A 20,915-nucleotide genomic window follows, 5' to 3' on the forward strand; every position below is an offset into this window, starting at 1 on the left:
CCTACCATAAGCAGGGTCTAACAGGAGGTTTGTCATTGTGAGAAACTGACAGATCTAATGATGAACAGCAATCAAAGTGTTAATGGTTCAAGTCCCATAATGAACAAAGTAAAAGAAAAAGTTCAATTCCATTTTTAAACATTTTTTTATCATCCTGTCACAATTAAAATGGAAAAACTCAAAATGCTGTGCTGTATGTTACATAAAAACATTTTATAATTGAAAATAACAACTTATACTTCAAAAAGTAAGTCTTCATATAGCTTTGTTGGTTAAGTTAAGTTCTTGTAATATGGCATTGAAAATTAAGTGTTTTTATTGTATTTTTATTGTGCAAAAGTAGCAAAACATTAAAAAAACCTATATATGGTAGGTTTATACCATAATTCTGGTATCTTTGTAATCATAATAAACCAAAGAATAAAGCTGTCTGTCACTTTTATCAAATAGTGTATGATGCCTAATAAATAAAAAAAATCTTGAACTTCTGTTTATTAATGTATCCTACCTCCCAAAAATCAGTATAAGGCCACGTTCAGTATTTGGTGAGTATTTTACCTCAGTTTTTATCAGCCAGTAGTGGAACAATCAGAGGAAAAGTACAGTATATACTCGTGTATAAGCCGAGTTTTTCAGGACTTTTTTGTGCTAAAAATGCCCCCCTCGGCTTATACATGTGTCATTGTCCCAGTTTATGGCGGGGGGCAGTAGCTGGCGGCTGCGGCTAAAGCCTGTGCCCGCTGCTAAAGATAAATCAATATTCACTGCACTGGTAATGAATATTAATTTCTCTTATAGCGTGAGCAGAGCTACAGCCGCCGACTTCCAGCAGCTGCCGGGCTATCACGGGTGCCAACTCATTAAGGTAATGAATATTCACCTCTCTCCTCTCCCATAGGCGTGGAGAGAGGTGAATATTTATTACCTTGATGAGCGGGGACACGCGATCACTCGGCTGGAAGAGCTGCTGGCATCGGAACAAGATGCTGCGAGGGCGCGCAGGGAAGGTAAGTAGGATTTTTTTTTAATGCTTTTCTCATGGGGGCCATACATACAAGGATGGGAATAAGGACCCATGCAGACAAGGATGGGGATGAGGAGCCATGCAGAGAATGATGGGGATAAGGAGCCATGCATACAAGGATGGGAATAAGGAGCCATTAAGATAAGGAGGATAAGGAGCCATGCATACAAGGATGAGATAAGGAGTCCTGCATACAAGGATGAGATAAGGAGTCCCGCATACAAGGATGGGGAACGGGAGCTATGCAGACAAGGATGGGAACAAGGAGCCATGCAGAGAAGGATGGGAACAAGGAGCCATGCAGACAAGGATGGGAACAAGGAGCCATGCAGACAAGGATGGGAACAAGGAGCCATGCAGACAAGGATGGGAATAAGGAGCCATGCATACAGGAATGGGAATAAGGAACCATGTAGACAAGGATGGGAATAAGGAGCCATGCATACAGGAATGGGAATAAGGAACCATGTAGACAAGGATGGGAATAAGGAGCCATGCAGACAAGGATGGGAATAAGGAGCCGTGCAGACAAGGATGGGGATATGGAGCCATGCTGACAAGGATGGGGATATGGAGCCATGCATACAAGGAAGGAATAAGGAGTCATGGATACAAGGATGGGGATGAGGAACCATGCATACAAGGATGGGAATAAGGAGCCATGCAGACAAGGATGGGGATGAGGAACCATGCATACAACGATGGGGATGGAAAGCCATGCAGACAAGGATGGGAATAAGGAGCCATGCATACAAGGATGAGAATAAGGAGCCATGCAGACAAGGCTGGGGATGAGGAACCATGCATACAAGGATGGGAATAAGGAGCCATGCAGACAAGGCTGGGGACGAGGAACCATGCATACAAGGATGGGAATAAGGAGCCATGCAGACAAAGATGGGAATAAGGAGCCATGCATACAAGGATGGGAATAAGGAGCCATGCATACAAGGATGGGAATAAAGAGCCATGCAGACAAGGATGGGGATATGGAGCCATGCAGACAAGGATGGGAATAAGGAGCCGTGCAGACAAGGATGGGGATATGGAGCCATGCAGACAAGGATGGGGATATGGAGCCATGCAGACAAGGATGGGGATATGGAGCCATGCATACAAGGAATAAGGAGTCAGCATACAAGGATGGGAATAAGGAGCCATGCAGACAAGAATGGGGATGAGGAATCATGCATACAAGGATGGGGACGGGAAGCCATGCAGACAAGGATTGGAATAAGGAGCCATGCATACAAGGATGGGAATAAGGAGCCATGCAGACAAGGATGGGGATGAGGAACCATGCATACAAGGATGGGGACGGGGAGCCATGCAGGCAAGGATGGGAATAAGGAGCCATGCAGACAAGGATGGGAATAAGGAGCCGCGCAGACAAGGATGGGGATATGGAGTCATGCAGACAAGGATGGGGATATGGAGCCATGCATACAAGGAAGGAATAAGGAGTCATGCATACAAGGATGGGGATGAGGAGCCATGCATACAAGGATGGGAATAAGGAGCCATGCAGACAAGGATGGGGATAAGGAACCATGCATACAAGGATGGGGACGGGGAGCCATGCAGACAAGGATGGGAATAAGGAGCCATGCATACAAGGATGGGAATAAGGAGCCATGCATACAAGGATGGGAATAAGGAGCCATGCAGACAAGGATGGGAATAAGGAGCCATGCAGACAAGGATGGGAATAAGGAGCCATGCAGACAAGGATGGGGATGAGGAACCATGCATACAAGGATGGGAATAAGGAGCCATGCAAACAAAGATGGGAATAAGGAGCCATGCATACAAGGATGGGAATAAGGAGCCATGTAGACAAGGATGGGGATAAGAAGCCATGCATACAAGGATGGGAATAAGGAGCCATGCAGACAAGGATGGGAATAAGGAGCCATGCATATATGGATGGTGTAACGGGGTCTACCAAGCTGGGGTACCTCTTTCAGTACCACCCCATCTTTCAGGAGGTCCACTCTGCTTTAGCTGGAGTCTGAATGAAGGACGCTGGCTGGAATTTCTTGGTTAGATGGGCGCATATAAAAGATCACTGCTTCTCCACGTATTTCCAGTCTGACAAAACTTTACTCACAGGACACAGAATATATCACACAGATACAGAGGGCAGGCCAATAGAAAAGCGGCAGGCCAGACATACAATACACTAGCCGCAGGTGGCCGGAGCCTGCCGATATTTACTGTGGGAATTACAAAGGTGGGGGGAGGACAAAAGGGGAATATCGTGTCCCCTCTGCCCAGGGCGCAGCCTGTGGGCTGATGCATTAGGGACATGCATCTCACATGGAACCTATTATACATACATATAACTGCACAACATATTCTGGGTGCTGAGTGGTTTCGTAACACGTGACAGATGGGAATAAGGAGCCATGCAGACAAGGATGGGGATGAGGAACCATGCATACAAGGATGGGAATAAGTAGCCATGCAGACAAAGATGGGAATAAGGAACCATGCATACAAAGATGGGAATAAGGAGCCATGTAGACAAGGATGGGGATAAGGAGCCATGCATACAAGGATGGGAATAAGGAGCCATGCAGACAAGGATGGGTATGAGGAACCATGCATACAAGGATGGGGAGCCATGCAGACAAGGATGGAGATGAAGAACCATACATACCAGAATAGGGATTAGGGAACAATGCATACCTGGCTTATACGAGTCAGTAAGTTTTCCCTGTTTTTTGAGGCAAAATTAGGTGTTGACTTATACACGAGTATATATGGTATAATAGAAACACGAAACCACTTCTGTATTTATCACCCACTCCTGGTTTTGACTTACAAATACTGACCAAATACTGATCACGTGAATGTGGCCTTATGGTGAATTCACACATCTGCATGGTATGTCCGAATGCACTCTGACCCACAGTACACCCGAGTTGCCAACCTCCCCGCAACCCGGGCTCAATAGTTTTCCGGCGGTTGTCTTCTAGAAGGACACACATTCACATAATGACCCTTTCTGCCACAAAAAAACATGCACCTTCCTTACGCCGTACTACTGCAGTCCCCTTAGAACGAGTAGCGCCACCCAACTACATAGGTTCTCCTAGAGACTCAGATTCTGGTGAGTCCAAATCTGAATTACCCTTGAATAGCGGCGATTCATTAAGTCTCTGGCGCAGACGGCGGTCCACACAGATCGCAAGAGATATAGCTACCTCCAGTGTGGTTTGTGTCTCCTGTAGGGCGAAGGCATCTTTTATTTTATCAGATAGTCCCTGATAAAATTGACTGCGGAGTGCAGGGTCATTCCACATTGTGTCAGTAGCCCATCTCCGAAACTCAGAGCAGTACTCCTCTACTGGCCGGTCTCCCTGTGTAAGATGGTGTATTGTGGACTCAGCGAGGTAGACGTGGTCAGGATCATCATACACTTGACCTAAGGCTTGAAAAAACTCCACAGTCCATAACGGCAAAGCGTCAGCGGGAAGTGAAAAAGCCCAGGCCTGAGGTTCACCTTGTAGGAGCGATACTACAATTCCAACCCTCTGCTCCTCTGAACCTGAAGTGTGAGGACGCAACCTAAAATACAATTTACAGGCCTCCCTGAAAGTAACAAATTTGTCACGCCCCCCAGAGAACCTGTCAGGTAACTCAATTTTAGGCTCCAGCAAAGCTTGTGGAGGTGTAGCAACCCCTGCAGTGGCCACTGGAGTGCGCTATACAACCGCTGAGCGGAGGTCAGCCACCTCTTGACTGAGTTGCTGCATTTGTCCCCAGCTAAAGCAGCAATGGGGTCCATATTGGACCCGCCAGCGTATCCCTGTCTCCTGTGCAGGCCCTATCAGGGGCCCCCTCTCCCCCCAAAGGAGGTGGACTGCACCAGTGTAATAATACAACAAATAACAGGGTATACAGACAAGGTAACTAAAAGTCTCAAACTCACCAAATGCTCACACAACCACAGAGGAAACACAGAGAAGGGAAGAGAAGGAATAAACTTAGGAAGGAAACCAGGTTTAACATGCAACCAAAACTGCAGACACCAATCTCTGTAAATAAACCTCCAACACCAACACTACGCTCCTTCAACCTACAAAACCAGGCAGCAGAACTGATCACTGACACTAGCTGAAGTCAGGACTGGGTCTATATAGAGGATCAGATTACAAAATCCACTTCAGCTGAGAGACCCAGCTCTCAGCAACTTAAGGTACCGTCACACTAGACGATTTTACAACGAGAACGACAACGATCTGTGACGTAACAGCGTCCTCGTTAGCGATATCGTTGTGTTTGACACGCAGCAGCGATCTGGATCCCGCTGTGAAATCGCTAGTCGGCGCTGAAAGTTCAGAACTTTATTTGGTCGTTCGATTGGGGTGTATCGTTGTGTTTGACATCAAAAGCAACGACGCCAGCAACGATCATAGGGGCCGTCGCAGCGTCTTGCTCTAGCCAGGTAGGCGTTGTATATTAAAAAGGAGACGCCTTTACAATACATTGCAGTGACGCCCGTAATAGATTTTAATTTTAAACGTTTTCTTGAAAAAATATCAATTTACCACGATCACATAAACTTCCCATACTATGATAGCCTAGGTCCAATACATATCGCCTGATTAATACAATAAAATATGCAATTACAAAGGATAGGGAACCGCACAGTGATAAAGTATTACATAAAATAAAAAAAAGGATACGCTATTACAAAAGGTGACTCCCTCTGTCCCGACAAGCCTGGGAGGTGGTGTGTACATTCCATAAAGGGGGTCTTTACAATACATAACAATTACAAAAGGAGACGCCTTTACATTACATTATAACATTAAAAAAAGTGACGTCAGAACATGACTTTACAAAAGGAGATGCCATGTGTCGCAATAGTCTGGGATGTGGTGTGTACATTATAACATAAAGGGAGTCTTTACAATACATTACAATGACAAAGGGGAGGACATAATGACATTAAAAAAGGTGACGCCATAACATGACTTTACAAAAGGTGATGCCATCTGTCGCCACAGCCTGCATGGGGATTACAACAGCCAGTACAAAAAAAAAGGCTTTTACATTATTTCATTAAAAAAAAGGTGACGCCATAACGTTATACATTACATTACGAATGGAGTGGGTGTGATGTCTCCCTGTGAACTGTGATAGGCCACAGCGGGATCATCTGTAGGTAGGTTCTATAGCAAGGTTCCGATATAAAAAGCTTGAGTCAACTGTTCAATCACTTGTGGGTATTTCAACTACGAGCATCTTGCAATAGGTTGGAAATCCAAAACTCTGCATCGTGTTCATTCTCCATCTCGTAAGCGTACTGGTTGGAAATCAAGATCTTTGCAGCGTCTTCGTTTTATAACCTCTCGTGAGCGTCTTGTTTGGAAATCTAGAATTCTGCTCCGTATTGATTTCACATCTCGTGAGCGTCGTGGTTGTAAAACGAGACCTCTGCATCGTCTTCGTTCTCTAGCTTCTTGTGAGCGACCTGGTTGGAGATCTTGAACTCATCAGCGTTCTTATTAGATCTTTCATGGTAAGTGTATCTGTTTTTTTTTTATCTGCCATTTTCAAGCCCCAAAATTGGTATTAATAGTATGAAAAAAGCATACGAACCATCCCATCCCTAAAATGGTGGCTACCAAAAGGAAATAGCGCACGGCCCATCCCATACAATAGAAGGCTGCTCACATTAGGAAAGGCACAGGGGCCACAACTTTCTTGCTTGCTGTTGCTTCATTTTTTATTTATGTTTTTTTAGATGTCTGCCAATGAACAAGACTGTGTTCGGGCACTCATAGAGATGTACCGCTCCCTGCCCTGCTTGTGGAAGATAAAGTCGGCGGATTACAGCAACCGCTACAAAAAGAAAGATGCGTATGAGAAGCTGGTGGCCATCTACAAGGAGCATCATCCCACTGAGACGGTGGATGAACACATTGTGCGTAAAAAAATCCAGGCTCTCCGCACAGTCTACAAAAAAGAGTTGAACAAGGTGGAAAAGTCGCTGAAGTCTGGGGCCGGAACTGACGACGTCTATGTGCCCAAGTTGTGGTACTATGACCTGCTGGCGTTCACTCGGGACCAGGAAATCCCTCGCCCGTGCCAGACTGTCACAAGCATATGTGCACCATCGCCTGAAGAGAACCTGCCCGAGTCTCCGGACGAGCATGTAAGTACCCCCTAGCTTCCCTTCTAGTAGCATGCCGTGTGTCATGTAGGTTTATGAGACTGCATGGTTTCCAATAATAATGATTCACATTTTTCATGTTTAATCCCCCTGTTAATAACAGTTGTCACTTACTGTTCTGAGAAGTATGTCCAAACAGTACTTCCCCCTCCTTTAAATGCATTTTTAATAATTTCCAAAGTCTATAACATAAAGATAAATACATTAACATATTGTGTCTTCCGCACATTTGTACGTACAGTATTGCTGCCCAATGTAGTTCTGCCCAGCTCTGAAAGCTCTGTAACCCCTGTGGTTTGCTACCTAGTTCCTCATAGCTTCCCATGAACAGGAATAGAGTTGTTGGAGAGGTGGGGCTCTAAGGCTGAGTTGTTTGTATGTTATTGACTTTTAATTTTTTTCTTTTTCCTTGAATCGCAGGTGCCTCTGCAACAGCGGGAAAGACCAGAAGGGAACGATGTCCAGTCCCATCAGTCCTCCAGAAGCCCGTGTCTCGAGGATCAGACACGTCCACAGCGGCCATCTCGCAAAAGAAAGTCGACAGCTGTGGATCTCCTGGCAATGGCTAACAACATCTTGTCCAAGCATGCGGCAACCCAGCTCTCCGCATTCCCAACCTTGGTTGAGGAACGGTTAAACAAATTGGACATTACCCAACGATCTCACGCGGAGAGATTGATGTTTGACGTTCTGAACGCGGCAGCCGCTGGAAAACTGAGCGACACATCTATGTTGAACATCACCGAGCGTCAGCCCAGTAGCCAGTTTTATTTGGGACCACCACAGGAGCCCATGCACAGCACTCCTGTCCGCAGACCAGGCCCACATCATTCTCAGTTCTGGACACCACCTGCACCCCCTTCTTTTGCAGACTTTTCACAAGGACCTCCTACGTCCACGCACCGGTACAGCGAGATGGACACCTTCTATCAAAATTTGTAGGGATCTTGTCTTGAAAACAATAGAGACTTCAGTTTTATAACGTCCATAATCCACTCTGCCTACTGCCCTGCAGTCATTGGCCTGACGCCCGGTCATTAATCCTTGTGCCTATGCATCATCAATAGTTTTAAGAAACTTAATTTAAAAAAAAATAAAAAAAGGCTATCACACCTGCTATACTCACCCTCCGTCGCCTTTCCCACTCCCAGGACCACTCCATTGAAAGCGGCAGCTTACGGTCCCTGGGAAAGGTGGCGTAGGGTGAGTATAGCACTACTTCAACGGGACTTCGGAAGGTGAGTATACAAATATATTTATATGTTAATAAACCCGTCCAATTTATCCCTCCCCTACTCCGTAATCCCTTATGGATCATCAACAGTGAAAGTGTCATGTGAAATAAAAAAAAAATAAAAACAAAAAGGCTATCACACCTGCTATACTCACCCTCCGTCGCCTTTCCCACTCCCAGGACCACTCCATTGAAAGCGGCAGCTTACGGTCCCTGGGAAAGGTGGCGTAGGGTGAGTATAGCACTACTTCAACGGGACTTCGGAAGGTGAGTATACAAATATATTTATATGTTAATAAACCCGTCCAATTTATCCCTCCCCTACTCCGTAATCCCTTATGGATCATCAACAGTGAAAGTGTCATGTGAAATAAAAAAAAAAATAAAAAAAAAAAGGCTATCACACCTGCTATACTCACCCTCCGTCGCCTTTCCCACTCCCAGGACCACTCCATTGAAAGCGGCAGCTTACGGTCCCTGGGAAAGGTGGCGTAGGGTGAGTATAGCACTACTTCAACGGGACTTCGGAAGGTGAGTATACAAATATATTTATATGTTAATAAACCCGTCCAATTTATCCCTCCCCTACTCCGTAATCCCTTATGGATCATCAACAGTGAAAGTGTCATGTGAAATAAAAAAAAAATAAAAACAAAAAGGCTATCACACCTGCTATACTCACCCTCCGTCGCCTTTCCCACTCCCAGGACCACTCCATTGAAAGCGGCAGCTTACGGTCCCTGGGAAAGGTGGCGTAGGGTGAGTATAGCACTACTTCAACGGGACTTCGGAAGGTGAGTATACAAATATATTTATATGTTAATAAACCCGTCCAATTTATCCCTCCCCTACTCCGTAATCCCTTATGGATCATCAACAGTGAAAGTGTCATGTGAAATAAAAAAAAAATAAAAACAAAAAGGCTATCACACCTGCTATACTCACCCTCCGTCGCCTTTCCCACTCCCAGGACCACTCCATTGAAAGCGGCAGCTTACGGTCCCTGGGAAAGGTGGCGTAGGGTGAGTATAGCACTACTTCAACGGGACTTCGGAAGGTGAGTATACAAATATATTTATATGTTAATAAACCCGTCCAATTTATCCCTCCCCTACTCCGTAATCCCCTATGGATCATCAACAGTGAAAATGTCATGTAAAAACTAATAAAATATATATATTTTTTTAATTTGTCTCCATACTACGTGGCTCTCTGGATGGGCAAAATACTATGTGGGTGGGCAATATGCAAAGTGGACATGCATACTGTACAATACCAAATGCGTTATAATCGGGATATATATATATATATATATATATATATATATGTATATAAATAGAAAAAAAATGGAACAGCACAATGCTCACCAATAGCGGGTGCCTAGCCCCCTTGAAAAAGGCTCAGTGAGCTGAAACGTCGCGCAGTGATGTGGGTCGATTAAATCTCCATATTTTTTTCACCTGTAACTTTGGGAGTGCTGCCTTATTTTTCCTATTCCTATTGCTCATGAAATCCCCTTGAAATCTCTTTCCAATCATCCGGGGTCTCCGGGAAAGGCATGTAATTGTGGTGTAAAGCAGAGATAATTGCTTTACATGTCTCCGGAATGATGACGCTGAGTAGGGTTCGGGAAATCGCAGCGCAGTAATGCAAGTCTTGCATAGACCTGCCAGTCGCCAGGAACCGGAGCGTAACAGCCAGTCTCTCATCCACAGGGACAGCAGCTCGCATCCTTGTATTTTGCCGCCTAATATAAGGTTCCACAGCTTCAAGTAGGACATTAAATGAATCCTCGGACATTCTCAAGTAGTTCTTGAAATCATGCGGGTTGTTCTCCTTCAGTTCCCTGATTAGGCCCATGTGGGACAATTGATTCCTCTTCTGCAGCCACTGTCTGGTCCACATGCGGCGCTGTCGCTTTGCACGATTGTTTCGCGCTTCAGCCTCCAGCTGGTTCTGAGCTTCTAACAGCAATGCAGCCGCTACAATCGCAGGTACATCCGAAAGAGACATGGCAACCTGAAAAAGCACAATAAAAAATAATTATTACATATGATTTGCTAAAGTGACACAAGACAACCAATACTGTAACATAGTGTTCACACATCTTTTTTTTTTTTTTTCTTGGTTAGAAGGCAAAGTTCACATTAGCGTTTTGTTCGGCGCAGCCACAGCAATGCATTAGTCATGCGCCACTATATTTTACCTAGGGGCCTGAAATAACATGTGTTGCCCTATCGTTTTGTGAATCATGCGTCAGGACACAGAGGACGATGCATGATGTTTTTTTTTCCTGCCCCTAAAACCATGGAAAAGTTAATGCATGGGTCACAAAAAGCGGCGTTGGGCATGTGCTCACATATCTGTTCAGTGTTGCGTCTCAGACGCTGCCCTGTTCAACAGAAATGTGAACATAGGATTTAATGGAAATTTATCTTTACATGTGTAATAAGCAGCGTTTAACACTACAGCCGCACCTCTGACACCCCAAAATTACTATACAAGCTACTACAACACTGAAACAAGACAATGAGCGCTGTGACTTGGTAACGGGAACGCCCAAAAAAAAAAGGATGTCTGGAGCCGGCGTCACAAACGCGACGCTGTGCATAATCAGAGACGCTATAGCGATGCCGATCGCGCGGCAGCTAGGACCTCCTCTGGGCGTGGTTAGGCGGTGCCGTACAGCGTCTATCTTTAGAAAATGGCGGCGAGACAGCGCTGTGCTCCTCTGGGGCAGGCCGAGGTGCGTTTTTTTGTGGACAAGATGGATGCCCTCGACTATGAGGGACGGAGGAGCCGGCCTGCCCACCCCAATTTGCACAAGAATGCAGTGCTGGGCCGCATTGCAGAAATGATGGAGAGCAGGTTCAGCATCCGGCGCAGTGCGCTGCAACTGCGAAAAAAGTGGGCCGACCTGCGCTATAAGCAGCCACTCCATCTGGCACACTTGCGAGCGGAGGCAAAGCAAGGCAAGTACCAGAATGGTGTAATTGTAAGACGCACGGTACCGGGCGGGGGGAATTGGGAGACTCGTGCCCGTGGTTGCCAACTTGTCCAGGACTTACGAGGAAAAAAATTTAATATTTTATTTTCAAATTTCTATAATGTCCAAGCGCAAAAATGCGTTGTCGCGTAAAAATTGGTCAGGTCATGAATTCCATAATCTCCACCCCCCATATTTAATTTATACGGATGTCCGCAATTGTAATCCAGATTGTCCTGAAATCATTACGAGGAGGTTGGCAACCCTGCTCGCACTGCCAGTAGGGGGAAACAGGAGACGCGCACTGCCGTGAGGTGCTTCCTATGTTCTATATATGTAATTACATTTAGCTTGTCAAAATAGATTTTTACTCCTTCCCGCAAATGGCCTCTTTTTTTGTGTTTTTTTTTTCTACAGCTCTGTACTTTTGTAGTCAAAACATTGCGTTTTCTTTTTTTTGTGTAGAGAGACGCCGCCGGCACCAGAGGGCACTAGCCTCCACGACAGCGGCCAGCAGCAGGCCACAGCCTGGACCGTCACGTAAGTTATCCATCATTCATTTCAATTTTATAACTGCATATGGGACATTACAGGGGAGCAGAAATATAGAATACATTACAGATGCAGTCGAATTTCGATAGGCTACTAACTTTTGCTGTCAATGTTGTCTAGTTTTATTGTGATGTCTACAGCTCTGTACTTTTGTAGTCAAAACATTGCGATTTTTTTTTTTTTGTGTAGAGAGACGCCGCCGGCACCAGAGGGCACTAGCCTCCACAACAGCGGCCAGCAGCAGGCCACAGCCTGGACCGTCACGTAAGTTATCCATCATTCATTTCAATTTTATAACTGCATATGGGACATTACAGGGGAGCAGAAATATAGAATACATTACAGATGCAGTCGAATTTCGATAGGCTACTAACTTTTGCTGTCAATGTTGTCTATATTTATTGTGATGTCTACAGCTCTGTACTTTTGTTGTCTAAACATGGCGTTTCTTTTATTTTTGTGTAGAGAGACGCCGCCGGCTACAGAGGGTACTATCCTCCCCCACATCTTCCAGCAGCAGCAGCAGCAGCAGCAGCCCACAAGCTGGACCGTCACGTAAGTTAAACATCATTCATTTCAAAATTATAACGGCATATGGGACATAAGAGGTGAGCTGAAATATTGTATACATTACAGATGCACTAACCCCACCGCAGGCCACTACACCGCCCTTCCGCTACCCATCTTCCTCCCCCGGCTCGGCATCATTCTCCCCAGAGGCGAGCATTCGTAAGTGACGATAAACTGCGAGCGGTTCCCCACAGCGAGTTCAATTGTTAAACAGATATGATTTTGATTCCTTTTAGCTCCGGGAACTCTGGCCCGAGACAGGGGATGGGTGGTCAGCAGCTCCAGTGATGGACAACAGGCGTCCCTTCTCCGTAAGTATACAGACAGTGGGAGGGGTTATCAGTGGGATGTCACATTTGACAGCGACTAATAACATGCGACCAAAAAAAAAAAAAAGACCTCTGGGACAGGACAAAAAAAAAAGACTTTTATTCTATCTTCTATCTACAGAACCGGACACTGTGAGAGAGCTGCTGGCCAAGCAAGAGCGACTGGAGCGGACAGTAGCGCTCTTGGAGCGGACATTAGTGCTGCTGCAGCATCAAGTGCAGCAACATGGCCGCACGCTGCGACACCTTTTGGCGCGCGGGCGTAAATAGTTTTTTTATGTTTTTCTTGACAGTTATGTTATTCTTTTGTTAAAAAAAAAAAAAAAATTAGTTCAGTTTCTAAAAAAAAAATTTTTGTTCCTTTAAGTTGTGTGCTGTTTTATTTACTAGCTGAGCACGCCAGGGCCAGCCAAGGCAGACACAAGAGATTAGTTTACCTTTCCATATAGTGTGTGCAAAATTGGCAGACAGCTAGTTTACCTTTCCATATGGTGTGTGCAAAATTGGCAGACAGCACAACTGAGTTTGCAAACCGCATAGTAATGCCTCCATCTTGTGCGTCTGCTTGCCAGATGCACAAGATGGCTGCCGGAGGTGTTTGATCCATCATTACACCATACACATAGATAAACATTACTGAATAGCCATAACTATACACAAAAGAAACAAACAACTGAAAGACATTTCATACCGTTGATGAGCAAGAAAAGAAACGATGAAGACGCCTGCAGTAGAATACGGCGTTCTAGACAGAACGTCCACGGGAGAAGAGGATCGTAGCTGGCGAAGGATCGTTCCGAACAGGACGCTGGAAAGGCAGAAGAGGACGCTGGAAAGGCAGAAGACCGTGAAGACGCAGCGCTCCAACAATATGAATCAATCGCTGTAGAGTTGCGGTTTATATTCCGGGACGCCGTAACGTCACATCCTGGGTGTCTCCCTGTGGAGAAACACACCTATCTGGCTACGTCTGCATCGTTAGATCGTTACACTGTTGCTGTGTGACATTGAGCAAACGACTAGCGAGGACGATCTATGAGTCGCTGTTACGTCACTGTATCGCTCCTGCATCGTTCGTAGGTTGGTGTGTTTGACATCTCTGCAGCGACCTAAACAGCGACGTTCCAGCGATCTAATTTTGGTCGGATCGTTGTCGTTCTCGTTGTAAAATCGTCTAGTGTGACGGTACCTTTAGCAATAAGGTTAACTCCTGCACTGCTGGCACAAAGCAGCTAGGTCAGAATACAGGTGAAGAGCTTCTGTTCACTGTGTGTGAACGAGGCCCAGAGCGCTGCGGTTCTCTGGAACCTCTCTGTCGCGGTAGCCCCGTGACAACACCCCTCTTTTACTCTGAAAACAATTTTACACCACCTTAGCATTCTCTCAAGCAGCTTCATTAGTTCAACACCTGGAATGGTTTTCCCAAAGACTAGAAGTAGTTCCCCGAGGTGCTGAGCACCTGTTGGCTACTTTGCCTTCATTGTGTATCCAACTCATGTCAACTCGAGTTGAGGTCGGGTTATCATAGAATCATAGAATGTTAGAGTTGGAAGGGACCTCCTGCGTCATCTGGTCCAACCCCCTGCTCAAAGCAGGATTCACTAAATCATCCCAGACTGATGTCTGTCCAGCCTCTGTTTGAAGACTTCCATTGAAGGAGAACTCACCAACCTCACGTGGCAATCTGTTCCACTCATTGATCACCCTGTCAAAAAGTTTTTTCTAATACCTAATCTGTGTCTCCTCCCATTCAGTTTCATCCCATTGCTTCTAGTGTTTCCTTGTGCAAATGAGAATAAAGATGATCCTTCTACAATGTGACAGCCCTTGAGATATTTGTAGATAGTGTAGGGATTGTACTCGCTCAGGTGTGGCAGATGACACTCTGGAGGCACGTTTCATTAAAAGTTCACAGGTTTATTGCTCCATAAACCACATAGCAACAGGAACAACAGGTAAACAGTCTTACTTCAGACAGTTGAATCCTCAATGTAGATATTAGAGCTCCGCGCTCTCTCAGACCTGTAGGCATACAGGCTGTGCCATGTCTAGCACGTAGGCTCTCCAGCCTAAAGATGGTCTCTGTGTGCTGTTCAGGACGTCTGTCCCCACTTGGAACCATCCAACACACAGGCCACTCTGTAGTGTCCAGCCAGGACACATGGAAGTCTGTCCACTCTTGCCGACTCCCAAACACACTCTCCACATGGGCTACACACACCTCTTTACATAGGGGTAACCACACCCAGGAACCCATCACATGATTAGACATGTGGTTCTGACATCACCACAGGTCCTGAAACAAACATAGATAGGCACGGTTATGCCCCTTACCCAGGGGTGAGGTATATGGGTAGCCAGACCCTCCCATCTCTCATAGCTACCCGTAACCCGGACCCAAATATATTAAACAATTCCTTATTGCTTTATGTGTATTAAAGAAAACACTCCGGGTTACATCACAGCGACAAGCCTTCTCTGTGATACATACCTCCCGTCGACTATACAACCTTTAGCCACGCTACATACCTCCCCCCTCTGCCTAAAGCCGTGGGGCTTGGCACTTGTCCTAAACCGACTAGAGACCCCTCTCAGTCGTCCCTGGCAGTCAAACCGTCTGTCTAAGTCAGGGCCTGTTATTGAACCCTTTCATCGGCATTCGTCATCCCTTTCCGTAACATCCTTTGATAATGATGACCCCTTGTCATCTCGTCTGCTACAGGATCTCCCGCTTAAGTCACTGAGCCCTGAGCTAACTGAGGAGTCACTATTTCTAGCTCTTCCATCTGACCACCTTCGGTTCTCTCTCGGTCGTTGATCTCTCCTATTGTCTTTCTTCGGAGAGCAGCTCTTCTCTTTACATCTATTGTTATGAACAGGTGATTCAGAACCACAATGGACCTAGTGGTTAAGAGCACACAAAGTGACCTGATAGTTACTAACATAGGACGAGCTCTGAGACGTGGGAACTCTGCTGACCGCAATCCCTAATCCTATCATACCACACTAGAGGTAGCCGTGGATTGCGCCTAACGCTCCCTATGCAACTCGGCACAGCCTGAGAAACTAGCTAGCCCTGAAGACAGAAAAATAAGCCTACCTTGCCTCAGAGAAATTCCCCAAAGGAAAAGGCAGCCCCCCACATATAATGACTGAGTTAAGATGAAAACACAAACACAGAGATGAAATAGATTTTAGCAAAGTGAGGCCCGACTTACTGAATAGACCGAGGATAGGAAAGATAGCTTTGCGGTCAACACAAAAACCTACAAACAACCACGCAGAGGGGCAAAAAGACCCTCCGCACCGACTAACGGTACGGAGGTGCTCCCTCTGCGTCTCAGAGCTTCCAGCAAGCAAGAAAAAACAATATAGCAAGCTGGACAGAAAATATAGCAAACAAAAGTAACACAAGCAAAACTTAGCTTATGCAGGGCAGACAGGCCACAAGAACGATCCAGGAGAAAGCAAGACCAATACTGGAACATTGACTGGAGGCCAGGAACAAAGAACTAGGTGGAGTTAAATAGAGCAGCACCTAACGACTTAACCTCATCACCTGAGGAAGGAAACTCAGAAGCCGCAGCCCCACTCACATATACCAGAGGAAGCTCATAGACAGAACCAGCCGAAGTACCACTCATGACCACAGGAGGGAGCCTGACCACAGAATTCACAACAGTCTTTATCCTCTGTTAACTTCAGCTTGAGGTTTCCAGGCTTTAGAGCACCTCTTCGCCTCTCTAGCAGCTGTTTATTAACTTGCAGTCTCTCAAGTCTCAGCTGCTCTACCTCCCTTAGGTATGCCATGCGATATTCCAGGAGCATGCGGATATTCCTAAGACTCTCTCTGGATCGGACAACCAGGAACGGAACCATCCCATCTTCACCTATGACCTGGACCTCTTCATCAGCGGTTATCCTCAGTCTCTTCAGACCGGATTTATCCACCATCTCCTGCATCACTCTCCCAAGTTTCCCAATGACTTTCGCCACCAGACCTTTAGGTACTTGGACTGTGTCTTCCACTAAGCCCAGTCGACTAAGAGCTTTCCTTTCACGCTCCAAACGTCGAACGGCTTCATCATTCTTCAAAATGATCTTCTGCTTTGTACGGAGGCAGTGAAGGTGCATATCCCTCAGGACAGCCACCCGCTTCACTGTGACTTCCCTAGTCGACAGTATGACCAATTGCTGAGTCTCAGGCACCCAGTGCACACTACAAGCCTCAACTGCCTTTCTAAATGCTTCATGCACACCCTTCCTGGCGCACACTTCTCGCATGTCTTCGTGTACTTCTATTATGCTCCTGAAAAGCGGAGTCTCATCTTCACGGACATCTGCCACAACCGGGTGACTCTCTTGTTCCGCTTTTAGCACGAACTCTTCCTCAGTCTTTTCTTCCGCCTGAGCCTTCGCCAAGATGGGCACTGGTAACTCCTCTGCCAGGCAGCGACGTTCCTCCTCTCTCTGGAGAAGCTCCTGCTGATGCTTTTCTTGAGCCATTCTGAGCACATCCATATCTTTCAATATGGCCCTATTCATGGCCTGACACGCTGATAGGTGACCTCTGAGTTCAACGACCTCCTTCTCTAGGTCACCCACTTTGTGCTCAATTGCTTGCCTCAGGACCCTTTCTTGTTCAACAGTTTCTTTAAGCAGCTCTATGTTATGGTCCTGCTCTCTTTTGGCCAGCACATGTCGCACCACCAGTTCTTTAATTAAACTTTCAAACGGGGGCTCTTGTCCACCCACACTCTGCCTCTTCAGAGTTCCACCTGTTTCCGCAACCACCTCTATGGTCTCTCCTGGGCTCTCTGTCTGTTTACTGTTCGGTACCTCTGGACTCTTGGTAACTTCAGAGTTCTCCATCTCTTCAGCATCAGGTACTTCATCATACTGAGCCAGTTCAGTCTTTCCGGGCATTGCAGACGTGGGTCTACTACAGATCTGTTCTAACCCCAGCCCGACACTAACTACCTCAGTGCTAGGGTTTGTCAGAGATAAAGTGACCTCCTGATCAAGGACAATAATGTTATCTGCACCTGACCCTGTCTCTTCCTCATCATCTTTCTTCTCAGAGGGTATAACTTGTCCCGCCTTTCTGCGGCCCCCGCGAAGTGATGAAGATCTGTGATTTTTACTCGGCTCCTCCTTACTGCACTCCTTTCCCTTTGTGCTCGAGTCACAGTCTGAATAGGAGTCACCCCCTCTCACTCTGTCATCCTGGAACAGCAATTCCCCATTTAAACACGTGTCAGACCCACACTTTCTTCCAGTCACCCGGAACTCTGGACTATCGACCTTAGGTGTCGCTATCTCCTTTTCACACATCACACAATCCGGAATCACTACAGTCGCCTGTTGTGGGGCTCCCTTAGAGTCATTCCGACTCCGTTCTGAGCAATCAGATACGCCCCTTTCCTCCCACAAGTCCCAAAACCTTTCAAAGTCCTGGCCTATTACAACAGGGAATGGTAAGTCTGGGACTACAGGTACATCATGACTGGCAATAAACGTGGGCGTCTCAATGATTACCCTGGACACCGGATAATCCCTAGCGACCCCATGAATGCAGTGAACTTCCATCTTCCTTCCGGGAATCAGATAGATAGGGAGTGTGGCGCTCACCAGCGTCACCAGGCTCCCCGAGTCCAGAGATAGTCACGCACAGTCCATTGACTTCTACAGAACAGCTCTGTGTCATCTTGCCAGATGAAAAGTCAGTACAATATTCTGAACATGTGCTGTTCGAACACTGAACCTGGCAACAGTCCATCAGTTCATTCACCGCCACCCCTTTTTTGGACTCCACCCCCTTTTGAGTTACCGCCCCCTTGTGGACCATTTTCTCCTTTAGGGCCACCGCCCCTTTTAGGGACTCCACCCCCTTTTGGGTTACCACCCCCTTGTGGACCATTTTCTCCTTTAGGGCCACCGCCCCTTTTAGGGACTCCACCCCCTTTTGGGCAACTACCCCCTTTTGAGACGCAGCCGCTTTTTGGCCAACCATAATTATTTGGGCACTGCTCCACCCACTTTTTAGGGACACCACCCCACTCTGGGGTACACCCTGTGGACTTCCCACAGTACTCTCAGGCCCCAGTTTGCACAGCACACCAATGTGACTCTGGCCCTTTAAGAGTCTGCACACTCTAAACCAGCAATTTCTTTTTTTTTTTTTCTCCTTTGCTGCAACTGCACTTCACAAGGCTCTGCACCACGGACTTCGTGGACCCGCCGATCCACAGTAAAACTTCGTAACCCCGCCGAGTTACCGCCAGACGCCTTCAGTCTTCGTGGCCCCACCAAGCCACAGCAAGCTGACTCTCAGGAAAAAAAAAAACTCAGTCTCTCACTGACCTCTGGTCAGCATAGCACAGACTCCTGTCTGCTACAAAAAAATCACTGATCCCGATCAGCACAACACACGGTTTTCAGACCGTTACCCGCTGGCAACCTGCACGGGTTCCTGGACACCTCTTGGCCTCAGAGGTGCCCCAGACACAATGTCTCTTTCTTTGTTTCACACTGACCCCGGTCAGCACACCACGAATCTCCATCCGTTCTCAGCTTTACAGCCCAAACACATTTACTCACTGATCCCAATCAGCATAACACGGATCTCCATGCGTTACCTGTTGGTGCCGCACAGGTTCTCGGATACCTCTCTTCTCCTTGAAGGTATCCCACGAACAACAGTTCTCACTGATCCCGATCAATATTTACTCACGGTTGTCAAGACCATCCACTCTTCTGGCTCAGACCAGCCAGCGCTGCAACATGTGCTCCTTGGATCGTTGCCCGCATTCGAAACACCAATTGTAGGGATTGTACTCACTCAGGTGCGGCAGATGACACTCTGGAGGCACGTTTCATTAAAAGTTCACAGGTTTATTGCTCCATAAACCACATAGCAACAGGAACAACAGGTAAACAGTCTTACTTCAGACAGTTGAATCCTCAATGTCCATATTAGAGCTCCGCTCTCTCTCAGACCTGTAGGCATACAGGCTGTGCCATGTCCAGCACGTAGGCTCTCCAGCCTAAAGATGGTCTCTGTGTGCTGTTCAGGACGTCTGTCCCTACTTGGAACCATCCAACACACAGGCCACTCTGTAGTGTCCAGCCAGGACACATGGAAGTCTGTCCGCTCTTGCTGACTCCCAAACACACTCTCCACATGGGCTACATACACCTCTTTATATAGGTGTAACCACACCCAGGAACCCATCACATGATTAGACATGTGGTTCTGACATCACCACAGGTCCTGAAACAAACATAGATAGGCACGGTTATGCCCCTTACCCAGGGGTGAGGTATATGGGTAGCCAGACCCTCCCATCTCTCATAGCTACCCGTAACCCGGACCCAAATATATTAAACAATTCCTTATTGCTTTATGTGTATTAAAGAAAACACTCCGGGTTACATCACAGCAACAAGCCTTCTCTGTGATACATACCTCCCGTCGACTATACAACCTTTAGCCACGCTACAATAGCTATTAAGTCTCCTCTCAGTCTTCTTTTTTTATGTGAATATTTTTCTGCCCAATGATGACAGAAGTATTCTAGGAGTGATACCTTTATTGGCTAACCAGAAAATTACCACAATGCAATTTGTTATTGTACATCAGTCTTCTTTTTTGCAAGCTAAACATTCCCAAATCCTGTAACCGTTCCTCATAGGACATGGTTTGCAGACCAGTCACCATTCTGGTCGCTCTTTGAACTTGCTCCAGTTTGTTGATGTTTTTCTTTAAATATGGTGCCCAAAACTGGACACATTATTCCAGATGAGGTCTGACCAAAGAGGTGTAGAGGGCAATAATGACTTCACATGCTCTAGACTGTATGCTTCTGTTAATACATCCCAGAATTGTATTTGCCCTTTTTGCTGCTGTATCACACTGTTGACTCATATCCAGTCAGTGATCTATTAGTATACCCAAGTCTTTTTCACATGTGCTGTTGCTTAGCCCTATTCCTCCCATTCTGTATATGCTTTTTTCTTTTGTATTGCCCAGA

The 20,915-nt window shown here is 46.4% G+C and overlaps 1 protein-coding gene and 1 long non-coding RNA gene across 2 annotated transcripts; both read left to right on the forward strand.

Moving 5' to 3' along the window:
* Positions 1-6,783: 6,783 nt before the first annotated feature.
* LOC138667568 (uncharacterized) lies at positions 6,784-8,344 on the forward strand. Its single transcript, XM_069755723.1, has 2 exons — positions 6,784-7,193; positions 7,632-8,344. The coding sequence occupies exons 1-2, from the start codon at positions 6,825-6,827 to the stop codon at positions 8,151-8,153; spliced, it is 891 nt and encodes a 296-aa protein (XP_069611824.1). The 5' UTR covers positions 6,784-6,824; the 3' UTR covers positions 8,154-8,344.
* Positions 8,345-12,619: 4,275 nt separating this feature from the next.
* On the forward strand, positions 12,620-13,076 carry LOC138667569 (uncharacterized). The gene is made up of 3 exons (XR_011318825.1): positions 12,620-12,712; positions 12,790-12,864; positions 13,004-13,076. It is a non-coding gene; the product is annotated as an uncharacterized lncRNA (long non-coding RNA).
* Positions 13,077-20,915: the final 7,839 nt, after the last annotated feature.

This window comes from Ranitomeya imitator, chromosome 2 (genome assembly GCF_032444005.1).
Source record: "Ranitomeya imitator isolate aRanImi1 chromosome 2, aRanImi1.pri, whole genome shotgun sequence".
Classification (NCBI taxonomy): domain Eukaryota; kingdom Metazoa; phylum Chordata; class Amphibia; order Anura; family Dendrobatidae; genus Ranitomeya; species Ranitomeya imitator.

Excerpts from the sequence above, each read along its gene's own strand:
- LOC138667568 (XM_069755723.1), top strand. The coding sequence starts at position 6,825 with ATGTACCGCTCCCTGCCCTGCTTGTGGAAGATAAAGTCGGCGGATTAC. Across the intron at positions 7,194-7,631 it reads CCGAGTCTCCGGACGAGCAT|GTGCCTCTGCAACAGCGGGA; the intron begins GTAAGTACCCCC and ends CTTGAATCGCAG.